The following is a 25713-nucleotide window of genomic DNA, read 5'->3' on the forward strand; positions in this document are numbered from 1 at the left end:
TCTCTTTTGCATTTAATATTTCAGTAACTTTTTCAATGTTACAGTTTGTGATCCTGGAAGAATGCCATAAGCAAAACAACATTATGACTGTCTCTTTCCCTTTGAAGGGGAAATTTAGTAACTGCTGTTTGCTTCTTTCTCCTCTGATAGCTGTCTTTTCTGGATTCCTTTAAACTCTTACTGCACTCCTTGTATTAACATTTGTTTTACAATTTCATATGCTAATATCTTCCTTATGCCACTAGTTGTTTTTATTTTTTTGTGCGTTTATTTTATCTTCCTAAGTAGATTTTGACTTAGTTGATAAGGACCTTGTTTTTAAACTATTTTTCCCCTATGAAATCTTTAAATGCTTATTGTATTTATTTTTTGGAATACGTTTTAGCCATAATTATCCACCACCTATTTACTACTATTCATTTACTCTCAACTTCCTGATGTCACTTACCTTCCTCCCTTGTCTGCGTCACTGAGAGTAGGCCATTCATAATTTGCCTTCTCACAGCTTTATAGTATGAAAAGTTCAAATGGTTCATCAAATACAAACATGTAAAATGAGTATCATTTCTTTCCAGAGTTAAAATCAGAACTGTTTATGAACATTTGCCATTTAAAACATGAGGGGCTGTTAAAGATCATGTTTTCAAAGAACACGTACTACTCTTTGGGGGAAATTTCATAATTACTAAAAAAAAGCAGAATACAGAGCTCTGTATTATGAAGGCTATATATATGAAGAAAATATACCAAAATGTTTCCAAATTTTCTAAAGTGAGCATATATTTTAGCTTTAGAGAAAAAACTTGCAAATGGTATTTAAGAAATAAAGACATTGATGTTTAATGTGAAATTAGACCTAATAATGTAATGGTATATCAAACAGTAGTTCTCAAGCATAGTTGTGCAGTATAATCAGAATCTCTGGGTGTAAGGCCTGGGTATTGATATTTTTAATAAAGCTTCCTATAGGTGATTCTTTTGTGCATCAAGATTGAGAACCACTGATAGAATCTGGCACACAAAGCACCTTAAATTATTTTACATGGAATCATGTGTGCGTACATGGTTTATCCTTATTTTATGATCCTCTTCTTCAGTAGGGACTTGCAGGTACTCTGTGCTTCTGGTAAGGGTTTCCATTTTAATGTGGAAGGTTTGTCAAAAAATTTGGTTACTGCTAATAGTACGTGTATCTGCTTTATGAAAGAGCTCCAAATAGTTAACCCACAGATTTCTTATATTTGGCATTGGAGTGAAGTTAAGACATACATATTCAAGATAAATGTTTAGGCACCCACTCAAAATGTTCTTCCTACCAAATAGTGGTCTCTGGCTTTGTTTGGGCTGTAATGCTTGACCTACAGGAGCAGCTGAGGAGGAGTGGTGCTGGGGCACCCAGGACGCAGCAAACTTGTCTTCTCTGCCTCTACTGAGAGACACTATCTGTGTTTTATTTCAGGAAAGTAAATGTGCAGAGAGAAATGATAAATTGATAAGTTAGATAATGCAAAGAGAAAGAAATTCTCTTTTGTGTTTTCTTGCTGACAGACTTAATAAGAAAGTAGTTTGAATTGCACGCACCCTTTGCTGTCATGTCAGTAGCAGAACTGGAGGTAGAGGTCAGGCTTTTGGATGGTGGGTCTTAACGTTTATTGTATCATGGTCCTTTCCCAGTGTGAACTGATAAAAATCTGTATTTCAAAGTTCCCTGGAAAGGGGTTTGCAGACTGATGTTTGATTTCCATCACTGATGTTATGAGAAGTGACCTGAATTTTCAATTCATATATCATAATTTTTTGGTAGGAAGGAGAAACTTTGTGCAGCTTCATTTTTAAATGGCAGCCAGTTGCTTTTAGATGGTGCCATTGAAATATATCACATTTTAATTTTTTTTCTGTTGTCATCTTCATTTTGACACTTAGAAGTCTTAAAGAAACGTTTAGTGATATTCTAGTTAAAATGTCAGTCCCAATTTCTTTTCTAAATCTTGGCTATTATAGAGTTGGCAAAGTATTTTAGATTTGAAATATGTTAATAAAATTTTAGTTATGAGTTAAGGTATTTTCTTCAACAGAAATAGCTAGCTTTGGCTGGAGTGCAATGCCAAGGAAGTAGCTCCTTTATTTTGTGATAATGGAAGTTTATTGGATTAGAGAAAGTATGAAATGAGCTCAAAGAGCCTTCATTGTAGTGGTGCTTTCATTACAATAGCCTGGTTTATGTAGTTGATTCTCATTATTATAAGTTTAATAAATTATTGCCTGAAGGGAAACTTGAAAATTAAAGCTGATATGACGTAGGTTGAAACTGAATAAATCAGAATTTTATACTGATGGTATAAGCCAGGATTTGTCTTAGGAAAACCCCTTTCAAACCTGAATTATATTAATGAGCTAGCCCAAAAGTTAGCCTTTGGAGAATAACTTTACCAAAATTTCTTCTCTTGAATTTCCATTTCATATACTGATTCTCTGGACTCCCGATGAAGGCCTGTTCTCAGCCATTGGCTTGAAACATTCACAAGTGTCTGTCTAGCTACCATTGCTACTAGGAAAGGAGCCACAGGTTATGGAGAATCTTGAGGTGCTGAGTCCATGAATTAAGGAGTCAGCACTCAAATTTTTAGAATATCGGTTAGTTCCTACTTCTTATGGAGTTGAGGACATGCCAAGCCCATGTATACCACTCTCTTCCAGGCTGGACTGAAAAGTATACTTACCTGTAACAAAAAAGTCAAGCTTATTTTCAGGTTCTGATCCAAGTGTTATATGTATTGCCCATTTGCTGTGAAATGCTCATTCATAACTAGGTACTGCCTATTTGCACATTGGCTAATCAGTCTTCCTCTAAGTGCTTTAACTAAGGATTCCTATTTTACTGAATTACAAGAAATCTGAGCTGCTAGAACTGTGTGTATAGAGTGGCTTTCTATGATAGGTAAGGATGTCTTGAATGAAAAAAAAAAGTGAACATATTTTAAGTGTTTGTAAAAGGCATCTCTAGTAACTCAAAACTGCAAGTTTTCTCCCAATTAAGGTAGTGGGCCTCATTTATCACTTCTCCTAATGCTCTATTGAAGCTTGAACTCCAGCTACGTAGATACTCTGTCCAGAGTAATTTTCTTCCCATATCTCCTAAAAAGAAAAACAATCCTAAAATTAGTTTAGAAATGTTAGCTTCCTCATTTCAAATTTTCATTGCTTTAAAATTTTTCTCTAATTATCAATAAAAAAGGTAAGAACAAAATATTAAATAAATACTAACCAAATTTTAGTCAGATAAAATTTACTGTTTAAAAAGTTCACAAAATTATACGATCTTCAGTACTCTTTCGTATTTATTTAACAGGGCAAAAGTCCTGTCAGGTTTTATTTCTTGTTTGTGCAAAATACCTTTTGTAAATGTATCCCTTTATAAATAGTTTTGTTAATATCCCTTAAAATATGAAATGAATGTAGTTCAGTAAAGTTGATAGAAAACAATTGGTAATGAGCCACATTTTCTTCTTGACTTAAACTATTGTGTGGGAAGTAAGTTGCAGAGCTTTTTGATTTGAAAAAGATGGGAATCAGTGTCAGAAAGAAAAGGATGCAGTTAAGTGGACAGTGTACGTTCATTCTGGAGACCCAGGAGACATACTCTTCTTTGTGGTAAGGTCTGTTTCGGCCAGTACTAATAAATTGAATATAACTGTAATAAGAAACAGGAAAGGAATGGGATTTTGCCACTAATTGGTTAAATCAGGTATTGAAATTTTATTAAATCTCAGAAATATCTTGTAGCCCTTTGGTGATACAGTTAACATGGTTGCTGATCTTTGCTTAAGGGGAAGCTTAATAAAGATGAAAATTAGTTTAAACGTTTTTTTAAACTTCTGCAAAGACTGAGCTGTATATCTGATTTTGTATAATTTATTACTTACAGAAATGGAACTTAAAATAAATATGAGATGTATGGACTTAAATTTCCCTCAGCATTTCTAAGGAGTTTGACTTAATCTTTAACACCGCTATAAACTTAAATATCAAAATTACATTGTTTAGAAAGAAAACTTGGTTTGTTTTTATTGAAGCCTTATTGAAAATAATCAATAATTTTAACTATTGCTAGTACTAATTAACTCTTATGTTTTAAGGAACCCAGTGACAATGGACCTCTTTTTACTGAATTAAAGTTCTACCAGCGAGCTGCTAAACCAGAGCAAAGTAAGAAATACAGTAGACATATGTTTACACTTTTAAAATGACCACTATTTTTGTTTTGTTAAGCTAAGACTAGAGCATTATATCTTATGTTATGAGTCTGTTATTTTTTGCATTATAAATTCCATTTAAATGCAATTCATATAAAGAATTCTGATCTCTTAATGGGTTTGTTATGATAAGATTTCATCTTATCGATATATAGAATAAAGTTAATAAATAATGAAGATTTAGGAAATACTGAGAATTAACCCTAATTCATGAGTATAGCTCAAGGATCTCCAAATCTTTTTGAGTATTTTTCTAGATTCTGGAGAACATAGCCTGGGGGAATGCCATAATTGATGAAATAAAACAGAATATCAAGGTAGAGAGCAGAACTTCTTTTAGTTAACTCTTGTCCCTTCTGTCTTCCTGTTACCTCCCCTCATTTCTCCTTTAAGAACCCAGGAATTCTCCCGGTAGAATGGTATCAAGCTTGGCAATTTCTCAAGGAAGCCATCCATCTCTCCTAGATCTTGATTTCCTGGTTAAAGACTTTTAGATTGAGGCAGACTTTTATGTTGGTGTAAAAAATAGGTCTTTCTGTGGAAGCAAGTAAACATTTTCATAATTAGAGAGACAGACTGCAACTTGAGTACAGTTGACCCTTGGTATCCGCAGGTCCTGCATCGTCAGATTCAACCAACTAAGGATTGAAAATACTTGAAAAAAAAAGAAAAAATAACAATAAAAAAGTAACAGTACAACAATAAGAAATAATACAGATTAAAAAAGCATATAGTATAAGAGCTATTTACATAAAATTTATATTATATTAAGTATTATAAGTAATCTAGAGATGATTTAAAGTATATGTGAGGATGTGTAGAAGTTATGTGCAAATACAATATTTTATATAAGGGACTTGAGCATCTAGATTTTTGATATCTTGGAGGAGTCCTGGAATTGAGGGACGACTGTACTGTGGTTTAGATCTTTTTAAAAATGCTTTTTGTAGATTTTTCATTTTAAAGACAGTTTTAGGGGAAAGATAACAAAATTTTGTAGGTTAATAAAAATGCTTTGATTTTAAAGTGGTTTTCAGTTATTGGTTATACTGTGTATTCTTCATTTTCTTTTTTGGTGAATTCTTTTTCCATGTGTAAGTACATTCTGCTCTTAATGATTTTTTTAAAAGTTGTCATTTCTGTATAACAATTAAAATCATAAGCATCTGTTTTAACTTGTAGTTCAAAAATGGATTCGTACCCATAAACTGAAGTACCTGGGTGTTCCTAAGTATTGGGGGTCTGGTCTACATGATAAAAATGGAAAAAGGTAAAAATATATATGATTTGTTTTTCTTCTTTCTTTTCTGAGCATTCATTGTCCAGATGGTTTAGTCAAGAATTATTTACCGAGTACTAAAATACTACTAGGCCTTCATCTGGACTATGTGGAGTGTATGTGACACAGATGAATGTCAGATTATATCTCCATCCTCTGCTTTCCATGGCTGCAAACTATGATGCCCTGTTAGAATGGAAGTTCTTCTCTAATCAGGGGACTTCTACAGAGCAGTATCAACTGACTAGAACCCAGCAGACAGGGAGGAGCAAAACCAAACAGGCCCTGATTTTTTTTCCCTTAAAAATAAACAAACAAAACCCCATGTCCTTTATGCAAAAGGGAGCCTTTTAGGATTCTATTTGGTATTTTATGTTATATACATGATCTACCCACAGAAGATTAGACTCCACCCTTTATGAGAGTTTCAGTCTAGCTGGTGAGAGAACAAACGTGTATGAAATAATTAGACAACAATTAAGTGCTATCATGTGATTCTCACTTATATGTCTTATGAGTTCAGAGAATGGAGGGAATGCATACTTTGGCATACTTACATTGAAGAAAACCTCTAATATTTTATATTTAAGCAACAGTTTCTAAATATTCAAATGAATAAGTTGAATGGAGCTTCATGGAGTAAGGCTCGTAGCTGAGACTTGACGAGTAGATTTAGTTTGTAACTAGATTCAGTTTGCTTTGGATGCATTAAGCTGCAAGTAAAGGAGACCTTTGACTCACCTGTCCCAAGCAGTCATCAAGGGCCCAGGTTCCTTATCTTGTACCTTTGCCCTCCTCATGTTGGCTTTGTTCTCAGTTAGTTCTCCATGGTGTGGTCTCAAGGTGGCTGCCCCATTTCTAGGCTTCATGTGCAGATACAGGACCCACTGGCAGAAAATAGTATTGCATCTTGTGAGTTTCTCTTCCCAGGAGTCCTGTGGCAGACTTCTCATGTTTCTTGGTCAGACTTATATCAGTGCTCATTCTTAAATCACTCACTGGCATGGGCAGAGTGATCACAGTGATTGACTTGGTGAGGCATTTGGCTGTGTGGAAGAGGAGGGAGTGCCTGAGCCAAAAGGTCCTCTGTTAGAAAAGCTAAGAGGAGGGGTAGTTTCTGGGCAGGCAACCAGTGTTGTTCACTTGGTGTCCTTGCATCTCTAAGGAGTGTGGGGCTCCCTGACATCATAGTTTCACTGGGACAAATTTTCATAGTTTTTATAAGATTTCCTGGAGAAATACTGTAGAGCAAGGATTAGTTAAGCAAGTTAAGAGTGAAGGTTCTAGAGCCAGACTGTCTAGTTTCAAATCTCTGTTTTTCCCCTTAAAAGGTATGGGACTTTAGGTAAGTTTCTTCTTTTTGCTTCAGTTTCCTCATCTGTGAAACGGATTAATAGCTACCCACTTAATGAGGATTAAATGTAAAGCTCTTAGTATATATGTGGAATATAGATAAGTGTTAGCTTTTACTCCCAAAAGGATCTATAATCCCTTAAATGTTAAGACCTGCTGGTTTAGAAAATCACTGAAAGGAGGGCTGACATGTCCAGGGGAGGATAGATAGCCTTCTGTCCTGCTGTGTGGCCTGATGCCCACTTTCTCCAGCAAGGAAGAGGGCATGTATGTAAAGGAGAGAAGGAAATAAACTTGGAGAAAGAGACTGGGGCACCTAATGAATATGCAGAGGGGAAAGAGCAGTTTGGAAACTGATGTGCAAGAGGTGGTCAGAAGCTATTACATGCTGTTGAGCAAGGGATGAGAGGATGTGATGGTGAAAGTGGCACTTGGGAATTGGTTTAGGTGGCAAATCAGAGACTATCTAGAGGGGAGTAAAGTGAGAAAAACCCTTGCAGATGACTTGCTAGAAAGCAGATATATTTGTGCTCTAGTATACAATAGTTACATTCCTAAGAAATAGTACATTATGTAAAACCACATTTTGTAGAGATGATTGGAAGAAAAGTGTCCTTGGGGTTAGAGCAGTTTTGGACTTGGAATAGCAAAGCCTCTTCTAACTCTTCCATAATTTCCTATAAACTTCTTGTAAAAAAAAAAGTGTAGTATATCACAATAAAACATAAACATCACTGAACAAATCTAGCACTAGATTGATTATTCTTGATTCCATCAGGTGTGGTCCTGGGCTAGTTTCTTTACTGTCATGTTTCCTTACCTGTAAGATGGGGATAATAGTATTACTCTATGGAGTTATTGTTAAGAAGAAATGAAGACACGTAAATTGTAAGGGTCACAGAGTAAGTGCCCAGTAAATATCCATTGTAATCATCATCATTGTGGTTATTATTGTTGGTTTTATTTATTTATTATTTATATTTGGGAATGGTGGTGTTTTGCTAGGGAATGGTGGTCTGTCTTAAAGTTGCCCACACTGTCATAGCACATTTTACTGTATACATTCTTATCACCTATTTTATGGTAAAGCTTGGGACCGGCTAATTAGGGCTTGCGTGTATGTGATTCCTGTGAGGTTACCAGGGCCTGAGATGAAAGAGACGGAGGGGTCAAAGGTTGACTCTGTAAGCTGACTGACCAGGGTGCTGCTAGAGAGAACTTTGCTGGTGTGGATCAGATGTGCCTAACAGTTCAGCAACTGGAACCAGACATACTTGAGGCAAAGTCTTAACTCACCGCTTGCTAGTGGTGACCTTACCTCTTAGCCTGTTTCTGCTAGAAAATTAGGTTGCTAGAAATGTCTCCTTCAAAAAGAGAACATTAGTCATGTGTAAGATACTGATTTATTTTTAAGTTGAAGCTCTTAAAAATAATCATTATAGTTCTTACAAAAGTAAAGAAATAGAAAGTAAGATTATTCTTCCAGCCCCTTCCCTGCCAGAATCCTTACTTTTTTTTGTAACTCATTTGAATTAATATGTATATAGGGCTTAGAACAATGTTAGGATTGTAAAAATGTTAGCTGCTGTCATTAAATCATTTATACTGATTTATATTTTCCCATTACTTGCATGTTTTATCCAAGTCCCTAGAAAAGTATACATCAAAGTTTTTACTTTAGAGGAGTTACTTAGAAATAACCTTCATCTTACAACTCAGTGGTAGAGCTGTCTTTCTAGTAGAATGTGGTAAATTTCTAAGCAATTTATGGAATCATGCTGCAGTTGATATTTATAATTTAGAAATAGGAGATTAAGGGATTGTTTAAAATAGTGATGATCTATGTTTAAAATAGATGATCTGTGAATAAAAACAAAGACTTACACAGTGTGATTTATTAATAGATCCTATATTGAATTAAGCAGTTCTGTTTCAGCCCTCTTTCAGACCATTGTCAGATATTTTTGTTACCCATGTAGTACAGTTGAGTATCTCTTATCAGAAATACCTGGGACCAGATGTGTTTTAGATTTAATTTGGAATATTTGCATTAATGCCTACCAGTTGAGCATCCCAAATCCAAAAATCTGAAGATGCTCCAGTGAGCATTTCCTTTAAGTATCATGTTGGTGCTCAAAAAGTTTCAAATTCTGGAGGATTTTAGATTTGGGATATTCAACCTGTTTTATAATCATTACACACATCACTTATTTTAAAAAAGCAAACATGTCCATATGTCCTGGTCTCATCTCAACCTTTCAAGACCTGGTATATAAAGGAAATCAGTAAATCAAAATTCTTGTTCCCTGTTTATTATCTTATAGGTCTGGGTACTGGGAAATCTTTCATGAATGTATATGTTTTGCCGATAACTAGTTATATGACTTTAGACAAATCACTTTGCCTACATAGACATTAGTTATTTTATTTATTAAAAGATGTTTAGACAAGATGATCTCTGATTTTCTTCCAGTTCAAAAATGGTTAGAATCTTGAACTTTTTATTTGGTCTGTTGTCTTTTAATGTTAGTTAGCTTTTCCTTCCCCATGGAAATTGTCATATTGTATTATAATAGAAGCCTGCAACATACAAGTTGGATTTTTGTATCCTTCTGACGTTTGTTTTTTTACTTCCTTTTTCTTTTTTTTTTTTCTTTTTAAAAAACCCTTATGTTGAAGGAGACGTTTATTTCAGTATGTGTAGTGCAGTGGTTAAAAGCATAGCCCCACCAGATACTAGAGGATAAATTACTTACAGTTTTCTTCTGCTGTAAAATGAGGATGGTAGGAATACCTACCTCATAGGGGTGATGTGAGGTTTAAATGCATTAATATATGTAAACTGCTTAGAGTAGTGCCATGTTCATACCGAATGATCAGTAAATGCTAGATCTATGATGATGATGGTGATTCATAGTCTTATACCCATTAGAAGACATGTTGATACATTCTGAATGTGGCCTTGGTTTTTATTGATTTATTTAGCCAAACAAGTTGGAATCTGGGAAACTGTTGAAGATAAAAGTGGTTCTCAGATTAGACACTGAGCAGTGTTACTTCAAATCAGTGATGCTTTTCAGTTTAAATATTAATATAACAGAAGATTATTGAATCTTAGAATTTGAGTGCTCAAAAAGATCATAGGAAGGGAGAGTTCCTACTTTCTTATTTTACTCTTGTGGAAATTGAAGCTTAAGGAAGTAATTTGACTTGGCCAGGATGACATAGTTGGTTTGTGGCAAAAACCAAAATCTTCATATTTTTCCAGGATATTTGGTCTTCCCCAAATCTTGGCCATTGAGTGTTTAATGTACAATCCTTTTACACTACTTAAACAATTTTATTGACTTTAGCTGTTGTCACAGCATCTCTTGACAGTAGTCTTGATTTTAACACTGTTGGTACTGCTGAAATACACCTTAAAAATAGAGAAAAATAGTCATAGAAAGGAAACTATTACCCAGAAACATAAATTAATTTTAACAATGAGAAAAATCAGTGCTATCATTCTTATTTAGATTGTTTTATTTTTACTATGAATGAAATCTGTTGGATTCTCTTTAATTGAATATTGTCTCCCATAACTAGCTGAGGCGAGGAAGAGGCCCTCCAGGTAAAAGGCAGGACAGGAGCTTGTTTCAAATGTTTGTATTTCTTTTTAAAAAGAATACTTTCTTACTAAATGTTGCCTTGGAAAAATTGCTTTGAAAGGAGGGTACTCATTGCAAAGTAGGTTTTCCTGAGTCATATTTCGTTGGTTGACTTTACATATTTGTCTTCAGTTACAGGTTTATGATAATGGATCGCTTTGGGAGTGACCTTCAGAAAATATATGAAGCAAATGCCAAAAGGTTTTCTCGGAAAACTGTCTTGCAGCTAAGCTTAAGAATTGTATGTTCTTGTTTTTAAAAATTTGTTTTTAATACACTAAAGGCTAGTTTGTGTTGAAGTTTGGTCCTCTGCTGGTTGGTGTTAGGTACTGCATTAATTTATTCTGTATGATGCTTCCATAGCTGGATATTCTCGAATATATTCACGAGCATGAGTATGTACACGGAGATATCAAGGCCTCAAATCTTCTTCTAAGCTACAAGAATCCTGACCAGGTAGTTTTATAACTTTAATTTCAACTATTTAAAACATTTTTGAAAACAAATCTGGTTGCATTGAACTTTTGAACCCATGCAGAAGTTTTACTTTTTGAAGTAGATATGGTAATAATAATATTTCTTCTTGACACTTTTATCTAGTTAACATTCTACATTTTTGATGCTATTTGTTGGCACTTTATCAAGTTGGCTATTTTGCCCAAATAATATTCAGAAGAAGTACTTGTGATACAAAATGAATTTCAAATAGCTATTTGGGGGTGGAAGCTTAAAATTATATAGTACACCAATGAATTATGTTTGCCTGTCTGCTTTGTCACTTTTTTTATTTCCTTTGTTCAAGAAATCCATCAAATGTAAGTGTTCTGTTACTTGGAAAATTTGGTCTTTAACATGTTGATTATTCAAATCAATTGGTTTACAGAAATATCTTAGCTGTCTAAATTTGTATACCCTTAGTGTTTGGAATTCAAATATGCATTTTTATTTTTTATTTTTTTTTGTTTATTACATTCCCTTTGTAATTTTTACTTTCTAAGGAAAGGAGAAAAGCTAATGTTATTATACCTTCACTTGGGTCAGTTTAGTTGGATTAGAGGCATCCATACAATTTTCTTGTAAAGCTGTTTCCATGATTTTGATAAAAGTAAGGTTTAGTTGACACTCACAGTTGGGCCACTGTACTTAATGTATGTTCTCACTTCTTCATTGATCTTGTATGAAAAAAGGACAATTTAAACATTTTAAATGTGTTGGGTACTTTTATTATTATAATTATTTGTCAATATTCTATACTTCATTTTTCTTCCTGTTGAACCTATCTTTACCTTTGCTTAGTTTTTCCTTTCTCCTTTGGCTTTCTTTTCTTTTTCTGTCATTTCATGTGTTTGCTTCCCTTCCTCCCATGTCAGTTATGGTGGATATAAGGGAATCTAAGTAAGCATAAAGAAGAAAGTTGCTATACTATAGCATGCTAATGGAGACTCTTAAAGGTAATCTTCAAATTCATACCGACTCTTTCTACCCATCTTGTTCTAGGATGTTTCTACGTTAAAAACAAAACACAGCTAAGAACCTTAAACAATTAGGTTTCCATTAATTGAAGCAAATTGGATTTGTACAACATAGTAAATAAAAATACAACCTGTCTCAATGTGCATTTGACTAAAACATGCTGCCTTTTGTTTATATGGAAATATTTTTGCAGCTTTGATATCCTTGGGCCATATGCTCTGGATGGAATTATTTTTCCCATGTTAGATGTGTGTTAGATCTATCCCCGTATTTTTACTTAAGTTTCCCCTTGTGCCCAGATGCATACATTTATCCAGAACTAGAGATGTAATATGTGGCTATGGAGTAGAAGAAGACCAAATTTATTAACTTTGTGTGCCTTTCAGACCCACGTGTATATGCCCACAGATATGTGTGTATGTAATATTAAAATTTAGTTTTAATCATGAAGACTTGACTTTAATATATAGTACTTAAATGTAGGTAAGAGCCTCAGTTAAAAGTTCTTTGGATCATTATAACAATCTATGAACTATTTTTATGAAGTAAATTGGGATTTGATTATTTTACAAGTGAAGCAACACAGGAATAGAAGATAACTAATGTATCATGTGTCAACTCTGTTAGCAGTCTCCTAGTCGGTATGATTTTCTATGTGTAAGGCAACGGCAAGTGTGGTTTACTCTGTGTTTAGTTTTGTTTAGACTCTGTAAGAGAACATAGGAAATTTATAATCTTTGTTCAAGTTGAGGAGACAAGATTAATTACAAGTATAACACATACTTGTCTAAAAAAGTATATAGAGTCAATGATATTATTCAGACTATAGCTACATGGTCATTTAACTTTTTTATTAAAAATAAAAGTCTTTAAGGCCGGGTGCGGTGGCTCACGCCTGTAATCCTAGCACTCTGGGAGGCCGAGGTGGGTGGATCGCTCGAGGTCAGGAGTTCGAGACCAGCCTGAGCAAGAGCGAGACCCCGTCTCTACTAAAAATAGAAAGAGATTATATGGACAACTAAAATATATATATACAAAAAATTAGCCGGGCATGGTGGCGCATGCCTGTAGTCCCAGCTACTCGGGAGGCTGAGGCAGTAGGATCACTTAAGCCCAGGAGTTTGAGGTTGCTGTGAGCTAGACTGACGCCACGGCACTCACTCTAGCCCGGGCAACAACAGAGCGAGACTCTGTCTCAAAAAAAAAAAAAAAAGTCTTTCAGGATAAAATGTTTGCTCCTGTTTGCATTTTGGATCGATCTTGTTTGGGACACTATGGTATGGCCTTGTAGGTGAATCTACCCTTAAATGACAGTATTTTGTTTCTGTGCTTTAAAGGAGTATATGTGTAATGATTTTGGCTTTAATTTGTCTTGCTGCTTGGAAATTTATAGGTGTACTTGGTAGATTATGGCCTTGCTTATCGGTACTGCCCAGAAGGAGTTCATAAAGAATACAAAGAAGACCCCAAAAGGTGTCATGATGGCACCATTGAATTCACCAGCATCGATGCACATAATGGCGTGGGTATGTCAGTGGTACCAGAATGAGAAATATGCTGCTAACGTTGTTAGCCAAATTCCTACACAGTTCTTAATTATGCATAAATAAATAAATAGATAGCTAAATAAGAATTGAAGAGGCAAAGTAGGATGGGAAAAGAAGGCAGAGGTGAGACTCCTACAGGTATATTCCAGGGCATGTGTTCTTCTCTCCCTCCCCTTCCTCTTACCCTTGAAAGATAACCAAGAAGGTGATAGTGGTGAAGTGGTTCATTCAACTGCTCTAAGGGTTGCTTTTTGGTTTTATTTAGTTCAACTGGAATGTTGGTTTGCTTTTATGTATTCTAAGGTGTGTAAGTTTTCTGTGTAGCTACAACTTAATAACAGATAACCTATTTTGTCACCTGTTAAGTTAGCTTATTATTCAGCAGTCCTGTCTTTTTATCTGTGCCCAACACTGTGGAGGATCTCAAACGCCCGGTTCTCTGGGCCTCTTAAAAGCATATGACATTTTAAAGAATTTCTTCAAGTTTTCCAAAGGCAATATTAAATATTATTTTATAATTTATTTCCTAGACTAATAGTCTCAGCTCAAAACCCTAAAGTTTAACAGTTTGGATTTTAAAATTAATTATTAGTTAGAGGTAAATTAGCAAGTAAGTTATTTCTTTTATACTGCCTAATGTTCAATAATTTATTAAATGCAGTCAAAATTTTGTGATGAAAAATAGACTGTGGAGTTAACTGTTTTACCTTATTGCTTCATGTAAACTTGAAATTATACCTTAAAAATTATTTCAGTATACCTCATCTTCTTCTTTTGTATTTGTAGCCCCATCAAGACGTGGTGATTTGGAAATACTTGGTTACTGCATGATCCAGTGGCTGACTGGCCATCTTCCTTGGGAGGATAATTTGAAAGATCCTAAATATGTTAGAGATTCCAAAATTAGGTAAAAGAGAACTTGTAATAAGCATATATAGGATGTAGCACAATACAGCTTAATGTGCTATTTATTGTTATTAAATATTAATAACATTCTGTGACATCAAGCTTCAAACAATGACTCAATGTTTAATTTTTAACAGATATAGAGAAAATATTGCAGATTTGATGGACAAATGTTTTCCTGAGAAAAACAAACCAGGTAGGAAAAGATTTCTTAAGTATTAATAGGGATTTTGTGTTCTGGAAAAATAAAGGCATGCTATCCATGGAATATCCCTTATGTATAATCGTTGTACTGGGATCTGCTCTCATCAGAAAAGCACTTGCCTTTCCAAATGTTGGTTGTTATACAAATACTTGAGCCTCATTCAATTATTATCCAGTGCTTTCAGGAAAGGAAGTAAATGTCATTCATTCAACTAGTATTTATTGAGGCTTTATTGTGTGCGAGAGACTGTTCTAGACACCGGGCACTGGGATGCATCAGTGAACAAAACAAAAATCCCTGCCCTCATGAAGCTAAATTCTAGTTGGGAGAGAGAAATAGTAAACGAATGAGTGAATTTTACAGTATGTTATGTGGTTAGTACTGTGGAAAGAGAAGAAAATGGGTAATAGAATGGCTGGTGTAGGGATGGGGTGGGAGGTAAAGTGAGAAGGAAGATTGAAGTTTTAAGTAAGGTGGCCAGTGACAGCCTCACCAAGGAGGTGATGTTTAAGCAGCAGGAGGTAAGAGAGTAAGTTATGTGGATGTCTGAGAACGAGAGTCCTAGGCAGAAGGAACACAAGTGCCCAGTAGATTTGAGGAATGTGTCCCTGTAGGTCGTCATGAGGGCTTTGGCCTTTACTTGAAGCAAGTATGTGAGGTTTGGAGTAGAAGAGTGACACGAACTGTCTTATCTTTGAGGGAAATCTCCAGCTTCTGTTGTGAGAAGCTGCTGTAATCCAAGCAAAGGACAGAGCAGTAGAGGTAGTGAGAAGAAGTCGCTTTGGATATATTTAGGAGTCTTCAAGCCTTTGCTCAATTGTCTCCTTTTCAGGAAGGTCTACCCTGACCTTATGCTATTTAAAATAGCATGCTACCACTCACGTCAAGAAATACAATATGACCTTCTCCGAATTACCCTGTATGTCTCCTACCAGTCAGTAGCCTTTTCCTTCCGGTCTAATGAGCCACTTGCTTAACTTCCAGCATCAAAGATTTGTTTTTAAAATTTATAGAAACGGAATCATACCATGAATGAAATAGATGAAAAATCTCCATCCTCATGAAATTAATGTCTAGTTCTGTTAGTGTCCTTTTCTTTCACATAAATTTGTGAAATTCATCTCCATTGTTGTGTGTTTAACAGTAGTTTGTTCGTTTTCATTTCTGTATAGTATTCTACTGTATTTATATACCACTATTTATTTATCTCTTCTGTTGGGTTGTTACAATTTTGGCAATTTCATATTGCCAATTATACATACAGTTGTATAGTCCACCTGCAGTTGATTTTTGTGTATTACATGAGGAGGGGTCAGCTTTCTTTCCCACTCCTATATTTAAATCCAGTTGACCCAGCAGCTTTTCTTGTAAAGATCATTCTTTCCCTATGGTGCCACGTTTGTTATAAATCAAGTGTGGATCTGTTGATCTGTTCTGGACTCTTCTTTTTTCAGTTGTTCTTTTTGTCTGTTCTTGGAACAAACTGTCTTAATTACTGTAGCTTTAAGTCTTGATATCTGTTGGTATCTGATAGTTTACATCCTGTAGCACTATTTTTCTTTAAACTTGACTTTGCTACATTGTTATTCTTAGCCCCTTACATTTCTATTTAAGTTTTAGAATCACCTTCTCAATTATGCACCCACACACCCCTGCCCCTAAGTTGCTGGAACTTTGACTAATTTGGGGACTATTGACATCTTTATGCTATTGGCTCTTCCAATCCTTTATTAAGGTATATATCCTTTATTAAACTTAGTCTTAACTTAATTTCTCTCAACTGTGTTTTATAGTCTTCTCTGGAAAAGTCTTGCCCATTTTTCATTGGATTTGTTACTAAGTATTTGATGCTTTCTGATGCTATTTTAAGTGACATTTAAAAAAAATATTTTCCAATTACTTTTTGCTAGTATGTAGAAATAAGGTAGATTTTTGTATAGTTACCTTGCATCTTGTGAGCTTGCTGGATTTTCCTATTAGTTCTAGTAGGGTTTTTTTTTTTGTAGATTCTCTAGGATTTTCTACATGCACTATCATGTTATTTGTGAGAAAGACTATTTTACATCTTTTGTTCCAGTCTTTATGCCTTCTTTGTCTTTTCTTGCCTTAATATACTGGCTAAAAACGTACATGACTATTTCATTACACTGAATGAAATAGGTAAAAGTGGACATTTTAACCATTGTCCTCTATCAGAGGGAACGTTTTCAGTATTTTACCATATGTGGTGATGTTTGTTTTAGGTTTTTTGTAGATCCTACTTATCAGGTGAAGAAAGTGGAAGTTTGTGATTTTTGTCTCTTTTTTTCTGAAGTATTCCAAGTATCTAGGTTAGTGCCTGGCATATACGGGGTGCTTAATAAATATTTGAATTAATGGATTTGTGAGTGTTTGTGTGTGGGTAGCACTGACAAGATCTTTGGATATACTGGATGTGGTGTGAGAAAAAGAGAAGATTCTAAGGATGACTGACTCTTGAGTTTTTGGCGTAAGAAGCTAGAAGGATGGAATTCTGTGTAACTGAGACAGGGAAAACTGCAAGGAACAGTTTTTCAGCGTAGGTCAGGAATTTGGATTTGGATTTCAGATGATAGTTACACATTCGAGAATCCATATATGAGGCAGTGAATATACAAGTCTGGAGGTCAGGGAAGGATCTACATGTAAATCATTAGCCCGAAAATGGATTTTTAATGTTAAGAAGTATTAATCTTGAATAGTAGGGTTACTTTTATGGTATGGTTCTGCCTCTGTGTACAGTAAACCTTTTATCATTTAGAAGCTAATTTTTCTCTTTTATGGGAAAACCAGACCTTACTTCTTTCTCCTTTCTTCAACCTGTTTTTGGTGTGTTTTATTTCTCTGTCACGTAGAGAATGCAGCTATCTGCTATAAAGCGAATGGCTTCAATGGCAAAAAAAAAATAAAATAAAAATAAATTGAGTATGATATTCATTGTACTTAAGGACATTTTACTTTCATGATCTTTTTCTAGGTTCTTTGTATTTTTTATAGCTTTAAAACTATAACAGTTATATTTATACATATTTAAATTTTAAGTATGTATTCTTACTGTCTCTCACAATTACAAAAAATGTTTTTATGTTATATCTCAAATACATTTTTTTATTTGACTTACCTGACAATTCCTGAGTTCAAAAGCATATTTTTCATTGAAGTGATTGGGAAAAAACATGTGTCTGAACAAGATGTTGTATATTTGCATTTTAATTTTACTATAACCCTAAATTATTTTCTTAAACTAAGAGATAAGTATATTGGATTTGTGATTAAAAGTAGAAAATGTGTTATTCTTTTAGGTGAAATTGCTAAATACATGGAAACAGTGAAATTACTGGGCTATACCGAAAAACCTCTTTATCAAAATTTACGAGACATTCTTTTGCAAGGACTAAAGGCCATAGGAAGTAAGGATGATGGCAAACTGGACCTCAGTGTTGTGGAGAATGGAGGTTTGAAAGCAAAAACTGCAACAAAGGTGAATTTTTAAATTTAATTATCCTTTGGGCTTTTGTGATTATAATTGTGCACAAACACTAATTTTAAGAAAGTATAGCAGGCCGGGCGCGGTGGCTCACGCCTGTAATCCTAGCACTCTGGGAGGCCGAGGTGGGCGGATCGTTTGAGCTCAGGAGTTCGAGACCAGCCTGAGCAAGAGCGAGACCCCACCTCTACTAAAAATAGAAAGAAATTATATGGACAGCTAAAAATATATATAGAAAAAATTAGCCGGGCATGGTGGCGCATGCCTGTAGTCCCAGCTACTCGGGAGGCTGAGACAGGAGGATCGCTTGAGCTCAGGAGTCTGAGGTTGCTGTGAGCTAGGCTGACGCCACGGCACTCACTCTAGCCTGGGCAACAGAGTGAGACTCTGTCTCAAAAAAAAAAAAAAAAAAAAAAAAAAAAAAAAAAAAAAAAAAAAAAAAAAAAAAAAAGAAAGTATAGCAGTAGCTCAGGGAAGAAAATAATAACAAATTGCTAGGCAATTGAATATTTATCACCACTGTGTACAGGCAAAATCTTTTTATGATACAGGACAATGTGTAGACGGTTGTAGAAAAATAAATATCTATTTTTTATGTTTGGTAGCAAGTTATTAAATTCCTAAAATGATTCTAACTTGGGATACTGATATCTGAGGGATTTTGATAGGGTACTGAATTCATAATTTTTGTATTTTTTTATTCCAAGTAGGGTTTCTCTCATCTCTCATTTATTCCTTATTTGTGGGTATGGTAAAGTGTTTACAATTTGAAAATTGGTATTTGAAAAATTACCCTGTGAAAGTTTTCTTGTTTGTTGGTATAGTGTGTTTACCATTTGAACATTATTTTGCTCTTTGAAGAACTGTCATTTTGTAAAGCTGTATATATGCATATAAGGGGATTAATTTTTTTGGAGAGAAATGCTAAACAATGAACTTTTTATGGTAGAACTATTATTCAAGCCTGTAAAAGAACTCCTGTATCAATTTAAAATTTAGATTTTACAAGTATGCATTAACTTATTGATTTACTATTGGTTATTTTTAGTAATTATTGATAAACTTACTGATTTCTTTTTATAGTCTGAAATTATTTAATAAAATGTGTTAGCTGTTTCTATATGGGAAAGGAAAACTACTTTTAGAAGAAAAATATTTTTCCACTTTTACTGTCATTAACTCTGTAAATTCCAATAAGTTTCTTTGGAAATCTAGTATTTCAAACTATGAGAAAAAGGATTAAAAGAAATTTTCTCTCTTTAAAATTAAAAGCAACATAATTAAGACATTATCATCTTTTTTAACTAACAAAGGAGATGGGAATTTCAAAATTGAATCATGAATTTGACTTTTTTTTTGGCAAATAGCAGGTGTCCTTGTAATTTCATAATAGAATCTGCAATTACACACATGCATCTATGTATATATTTTTTTCTTTCACAAGTTTTGTCATGATTTTGTCTGCTCCATTTTTGTGGTGAACAGATGTGCTGAAAGGCAGGTTTGAAATGAAGGAGGGTAGAATGGAAGCCTGAGTGGGTTGTTTTAGGAAAGTAGTAAACTTACTGTTTGCATACTTGCATAAACACACAGCACACATATTGTCACTTACTACAGATTTCTCTGCATTAATATTTATAGCTAGCTTCTACAGTGTTTTTCTCTAAAATTTTGCTGATTGAGATGTAAAGACCTCTGCTGCAGTAAGACCTTGTCCAGAGTAACTCCCCCTTCCTTTGCAAATCCCTGTTGTTTGGACCTACATGCTGGAGAAAATTTAGTTTCTGCATGTTGGCTGACTTTACAGCTGAATAGGTCAGTCTGCTGCAGAGCTAACGTCTGTGACCTTAAAATTCTCTTGTGTCCTTGGGTAGTTCAGAAGGCTGGAAATTTCCTGTTGAATCATCCCCTACATGTATGAAGCTTTATTAAGCTGGGGGGAATGAATACTAAGTTGAATTATTAGGAGGTCTACTTTATTAGTTTACTGCTTTTTATATACTCATTGCTGATATAGGGCTATTCTTTGTATTAAAAAGAAATTCCTAAAAGTTAACCTCAGGTTAGGTAAAATCACGAAGCTGCTTGGTAACCATGTAGCTAAAGTGAGTTACCAGTTTTTTTTTGGCTTTTGTTTATAAAGTGAAACAATTGGACCAGATCAGTTTTTTTTTTTAAATCTTTTCTTTTCTTTTTTTTTTTTAAGCTACAAAACATTTTTTTTCAAATAAATTGTAAATGCCCCTATCTAAAACAGATGAAAGCAGAGCTCCACTGAATGAAAAGTTGGGGGCTCCCTACAAGGAAGAGTGTTCTCCTTAGAGAAACTAATATGCTGTCTCTTTTTATAAAGGTCTTTTTTTTTTTGCTCTGGTTACCAGCAGGCTCAAAACTAAATATTAACTCCATTAATCTTATAATCAGCATATTCGCTTCCTCCTCTTTTCCTTTGTCATAATTTTTAAAAGTAGAGTATATGTGCTTTGTGTTTATCAGTCTTTTGGAAAGAGGTAGTTTTAATCAGTTCACTATGTATTTCTCTTTAGGTTCCTGAGAGACATAGGTAAAACCTGTAGAAATTGATAAACAATGGAATAAAGATTTCTGTTCATTTTTTTTTGCAACTATGCTTGACTGTGGTACAACATATTTGGAAACCAGAGTGAAGTATGAATTTACCCACTTGGAAATGTTTCCAGCTTAATAGCAAAGGGTTTTATTTATAGCAGAGAATTTTGGGATGTGTAAGGCTGAAGAAGAAAGAGACCAAGTATAAATCTGCTTTTGAAAAGTACAAAGCCAAAGATTTTTATTGTTGATTATAACTGAACACTTTCATTAGAATATGGCAGTACAGTGCAACAGTTATTGGATTCAGTTTGTACTTGTAAGTCAGCATTCAACAATTATGTATAAGCTCTAATTTATGTACCTGGTCTAGGCTAGCTCTCCGGGGCCACAAAGATCAATGACATGTAGTCCCATCCTTAAAGAATTTCTCCCTCTTCCGTCTGGGTTAAGAACAGCTTAATTTACTGGAAAGAGCTCAGCAAGTTAAAAGGACATTAATACTTCCATTAGCTATTTTCTTCTAGGATTTTGATTAAGTTGCCCGCCCAAGTCAACAAAAGGGGCTGTTGATTGGAATCTTTTGTGAGTCTCATCCCTGGAGAGTCACTGAGGAGGTCTAGAGCATGGCCCTGCAATTTGTATTTTTTCATTTTCAGACAGTCTATATTGCTGCTCCCTGTGAAATATGTGTACCTTTCTTTCCTTCTACCTGTTTTACCTTCTAATTTTTAAATTTTATTTTTTTAGCTATATCATGTAAATTGACCTTTCTAGAGTTTCTCTGAAAAGTCATTAACCATTGTTAAATAACCCCCTGTTGGCACTCAGCCTGGAACAGGGTACAAAGAGTTGCATAAGAGTAGAGGCCTTCCATTGCAAATCAGTAGCCTGCAGGTGCCCTGGTGGACCACTTCCTTCCTTTCTCTCTGCAGTCTTCATTCCATAGCCTATAGTTTCAAATTGCCCCAAATATATCCTGTAAATTTGGTGAAAATCTGTCTAGCTGTTTTAGCCTGATACACTAATAGAGATAAACTGTATTTTAATTATATAAATTTAGATTGTTGAAGTTCATTCATTTCTGTTTTCTAATGGTTTGGCCATAGTGCTATATTTACGTGGATTTAGCATTTACTAACAATTTTTTTCTTTGGTCTATTTTTGAGTTATTTTGGATTTCTTCTTATTTGGACGAATTTTGTCAAGTGCCTTTTTTCCCTTAATTTTTTTTAAGTGAGATTGTTCCATATGTACAGAAGAGTACATGAATAACTATGGAATTTGAACTTTACAAAGTGAACACAATGCACTTACACATCACTGAATCAAGACATGGATCATTACCAGAATTCGTTTTGCCATTTTTGGGGAAATTTATAGTAATGATATCATACAGTATATACTCTTTTATGTCTTTTATTCAGTTGAGTTGTATGTCTGAGTTTCCATGCTGCTGCATGTAACAAAAGTTTATTATTTTTCTTTGCTGTATAGTACTCCATATGACTGTACTATAATTTATTTATCCCTTCTAGTACTGATGGATGTTTAAGTTGTTTCCAGTTTTTGGCAATTGCAATAATGCTATTAAGAACAGACTTTTTTTTTTTTTTTTTTTGAGACAGAGTCTCGCTTTGTTGCCCGGGCTAGAGTGAGTGCCGTGGCGTCAGCCTAGCTCACAGCAACCTCAAACTCCTGGGCTTAAGCGATCCTACCGCCTCAGCCTCCTGAGTAGCTGGGACTACAGGCATGCACCACCATGCCCGGCTAATTTTTTCTATATATATTTTAGTTGGCCAGATAATTTCTTTCTATTTTTTAGTAGAGACGGGGTCTCGCTCTTGCTCAGGCTGGTCTCGAACTCCTGACCTTGAGCGATCCACCCGCCTCGGCCTCCCAGAATGCTAGGATTACAGACGTGAGCCACCGCGCCCGGCCTATTAAGAACAGTCTTATCATTTCTTTTGGTCAACATATATTTCAGGTTGGGTGTAGTTGGAGTGGAGTTGCTGAAGCACAGGGCTTACACATGTTCAGCTTTAGTAGATACTGCCAGTCAATTTTCCAAAGCTACTATCTCAATTTACATTTCCACCAGCAGCGTATGGGAGTTCCAGTTGCTCACTGACACTATTACATTGTATTTAATTTTTACCTATTTTGGTGGATGTGTACAATCTTTTTCATGGTTTTCATTTAATCTCCTTGAAGAATATTGATTTTGAACCTTTTTGTATGCCCGCCAGACTTGTTTATCTTTTATTTGTAAAGTGCATTTTAAGTCTTTTGCCCATTAAAAAAAATCTGAGTTGTCACTTTCTTTTGATTTGCCAGAATTGAGTACTTTGTATGTATATAATATATGTATTACACATATCATCCAGTCAGTGGTTTATCTTTTCACTCTCTTAATATGGTATCTTTTTTTGTGGGGGGGGGGGGCGAGGGTAACGGGTCCCAAGAGAGGGGCCCGGATGAGGTTCACGGGTCCCGAGAGAGGGGCCCGAGAAGTCACCTTAATATGGTATCTTGATGAAAAGAAGTTCTTTATTTTAATCAAGCCCAGTTTATCAGATTTTTTTGTTTGTGGTTAGTGCTTAGTGCTTTTTGTATTCTATTTAGGAAAATTTGGTCTACTTCAAGATCATGAAGATATTATGTTATTTTCAAGAAATTTATCTTAGCCATCACCTTTAGATCTACAATTTAAACAGAAATTGATTTTGTACGTGGTGTGAATCAGTATTTATTTTCCATCTGTGGATATCTAGTCGATCTGAACCATTTCTTGAAAAGACCATCATGTCCCCACAGCATTGCAGTGGGCTGTCAGATAACCATATGTGTTTGGGTCTTTTTCTTGATACCCTGTTTTGTACCATTGGCCTGTTTGTCTATCTTTGTGCCAGTGCCAGACTGTTTGAAATATTGCTTCATAGTGACACCTGAATAGTTTAAGTACTCTTTTTTCATTTTCTTTAAGATTGTCTGTGCTATTCTTGGTTCTTAATTTACATGTAAATGTTGGAATCAACTTATTAATTTCCACAAAAATACTTCTGGGATTTAGGTTGAGATTGTATTGACGCTATAGATCAATTTGGAAAGAAATGACATCTTTATAAGATTCTCTTCTCTTCCATGATGATAGTATACCCCTATATTTATTTAAATGTTCTTTCATTTACCTCAGTTGTATTTGTAGTTTTCTATGTCTATAGAGATCATGTACAATTTCCATGTCTATTTTCTTCTAACTGCTTCTTACTCTACTTTTGCATTATCTGTGATCATCCAAACCCTTTCTATCATGTCATTTACTTGTCAGCTATGTCTGCTCTGTTTTTGCTACTTCTAATATATAAGTTCCGTAATGATTATTATGGTTTCCTTGTTATCTCTTTGCTTTCCTTTCTAAAAATTGTTTCTTCAATTTTTTAAATCAACTTTTTTAAGCCTCTGATGCATTTTATAAAATTTTCTTCTTTTGGGGAGGACTATATATTTTCTTTCAGTGATGGAGTCTTCAGCTATCTTTTCCATGCTATGAATATATATTTCATTTTCTCTTTTTGTCCTCTAGCATTCTAACTTTGTTGCCATGCTTTTTCTCTCAGTCCTATTCACATTGAATGGGGATAGATTCTTATGGACTTACCAGATTCTTTTATTTGTGAATATTTGACCTTCTCATCTTATCAGACTATTTTTCCTTCCCTCATAGTTTGGATTTGAGAGCTCAGTAGTGTTAATTCATTTTTTTTGCCTAAGGGTGCATATTTGCGAAAGATTTGGTGAGCCATAGGCCACATTATCTGTCTTTTCCCAGTAGTTAGTTCCATTCTCTTCCTAGCTAGAAAAGGCAAAAATTTGAATTCATTAATTTGGGATATTGTTAGTCAATCCACAGTGACAGAGAGACTTAGTTGGCTATGTCTTCTCTATGGCTTTAGCTCTTTTCTTATTTATGTTCTCTTTTGTCATCTGTTCTGGCAATTCCCTGTTTATTGAAGATAATTAGTCCTGAATGACTTTGATTATTCTGCCCTCTTTCTCCAGGCTTATTCCCAATCAGAGAAGAAACAAAATCACAAGTCCTGCTTTTGGTGAGTCACTGTAGGAGTAGGGAGGGTTTCCTCTTTTCTAGGGCTTTTTAAGCCTTTTTTTTCCCCAATCTTTCTTAGTTACATCTTCTAAATTGGGGATTATTGTTGAAAAATTTCAGACTAGTGTTCATTCCCATTCTTGAGGTGTCTGACAAACTTCTTGGGGTCATCACTTTTCAAAGGTTATAGTGTAAAGCTATGCGTCTTCTGTTTCCTGCTGAAATATTTCTTAATTGTTTTTTTGGGTTATTTCTTCAGATTTTAGGTGGTGGGGGGAGTTGTGAAGTCTTATCCCCAAAATGTCCCCACTCTTATTTTTTATTTTTTTATTTTATTTTATTTTTTTGAGACAGAGTCTCACTCTGTTGCCCGGGCTAGAGTGCCATGGCGTCAGCCTAGCTCACAGCAACCTCAAACTCCTGGGCTTAAGCGATCCTACTGCCTCAGCCTCCCGAGTAGCTGGGACTACAGGCATGCACCACCAGGCCTGGCTAATTTTTTCTATATATATTTTTAGTTGGCCAGATCATTTCTTTCTATTTTTAGTAGAGACGTGGTCACGCTCTTGCTCAGGCTGGTCTCGAACTCCTGACCTCGAGTGATCCACCTGCCTCGGCCTCCCAGAGTGCTAGGATTACAGGCGTGAGCCACCACGCTCGGCCCCTACTCTTATTTTTTAACACGTTTTAACTTGTTAGTGTATGTGAACATTTAGAGTTAATCAGGATTTATACCCTTTTTTTATAAGAGTAAACTGAGCATGTTTTTACTTTTACCCTCTCAGCTCCTCACAAACCGTTATCTCCCATATTACAATCATCTGGAGATTTTAGTTTTAGTTTTTTTGTGTGTATTAATGTAATAT

At 34.9% G+C, this 25713-nt stretch overlaps 1 protein-coding gene across 3 annotated transcripts in view; it reads left to right on the plus strand.

The window, feature by feature from the left end:
- Window positions 1-25713, plus strand: part of VRK1 (VRK serine/threonine kinase 1) — an 83471-nt gene that overhangs the window by 43602 nt on the left and 14156 nt on the right. For all 3 annotated transcript variants that reach the window (XM_069465282.1, XM_069465283.1, XM_069465284.1), the window contains exons 4-11: window positions 4137-4206; window positions 5436-5523; window positions 10668-10776; window positions 10899-10991; window positions 13402-13534; window positions 14342-14462; window positions 14599-14657; window positions 17987-18165. In XM_069465282.1, the coding sequence (XP_069321383.1) occupies window positions 4137-4206; window positions 5436-5523; window positions 10668-10776; window positions 10899-10991; window positions 13402-13534; window positions 14342-14462; window positions 14599-14657; window positions 17987-18165 (852 nt within the window). The remainder of the gene's footprint in view (window positions 1-4136; window positions 4207-5435; window positions 5524-10667; window positions 10777-10898; window positions 10992-13401; window positions 13535-14341; window positions 14463-14598; window positions 14658-17986; window positions 18166-25713) is intronic.

This window comes from Eulemur rufifrons, chromosome 2, assembly GCF_041146395.1.
Source record: "Eulemur rufifrons isolate Redbay chromosome 2, OSU_ERuf_1, whole genome shotgun sequence".
In the NCBI taxonomy this organism is placed as follows: Eukaryota; Metazoa; Chordata; class Mammalia; order Primates; family Lemuridae; genus Eulemur; species Eulemur rufifrons.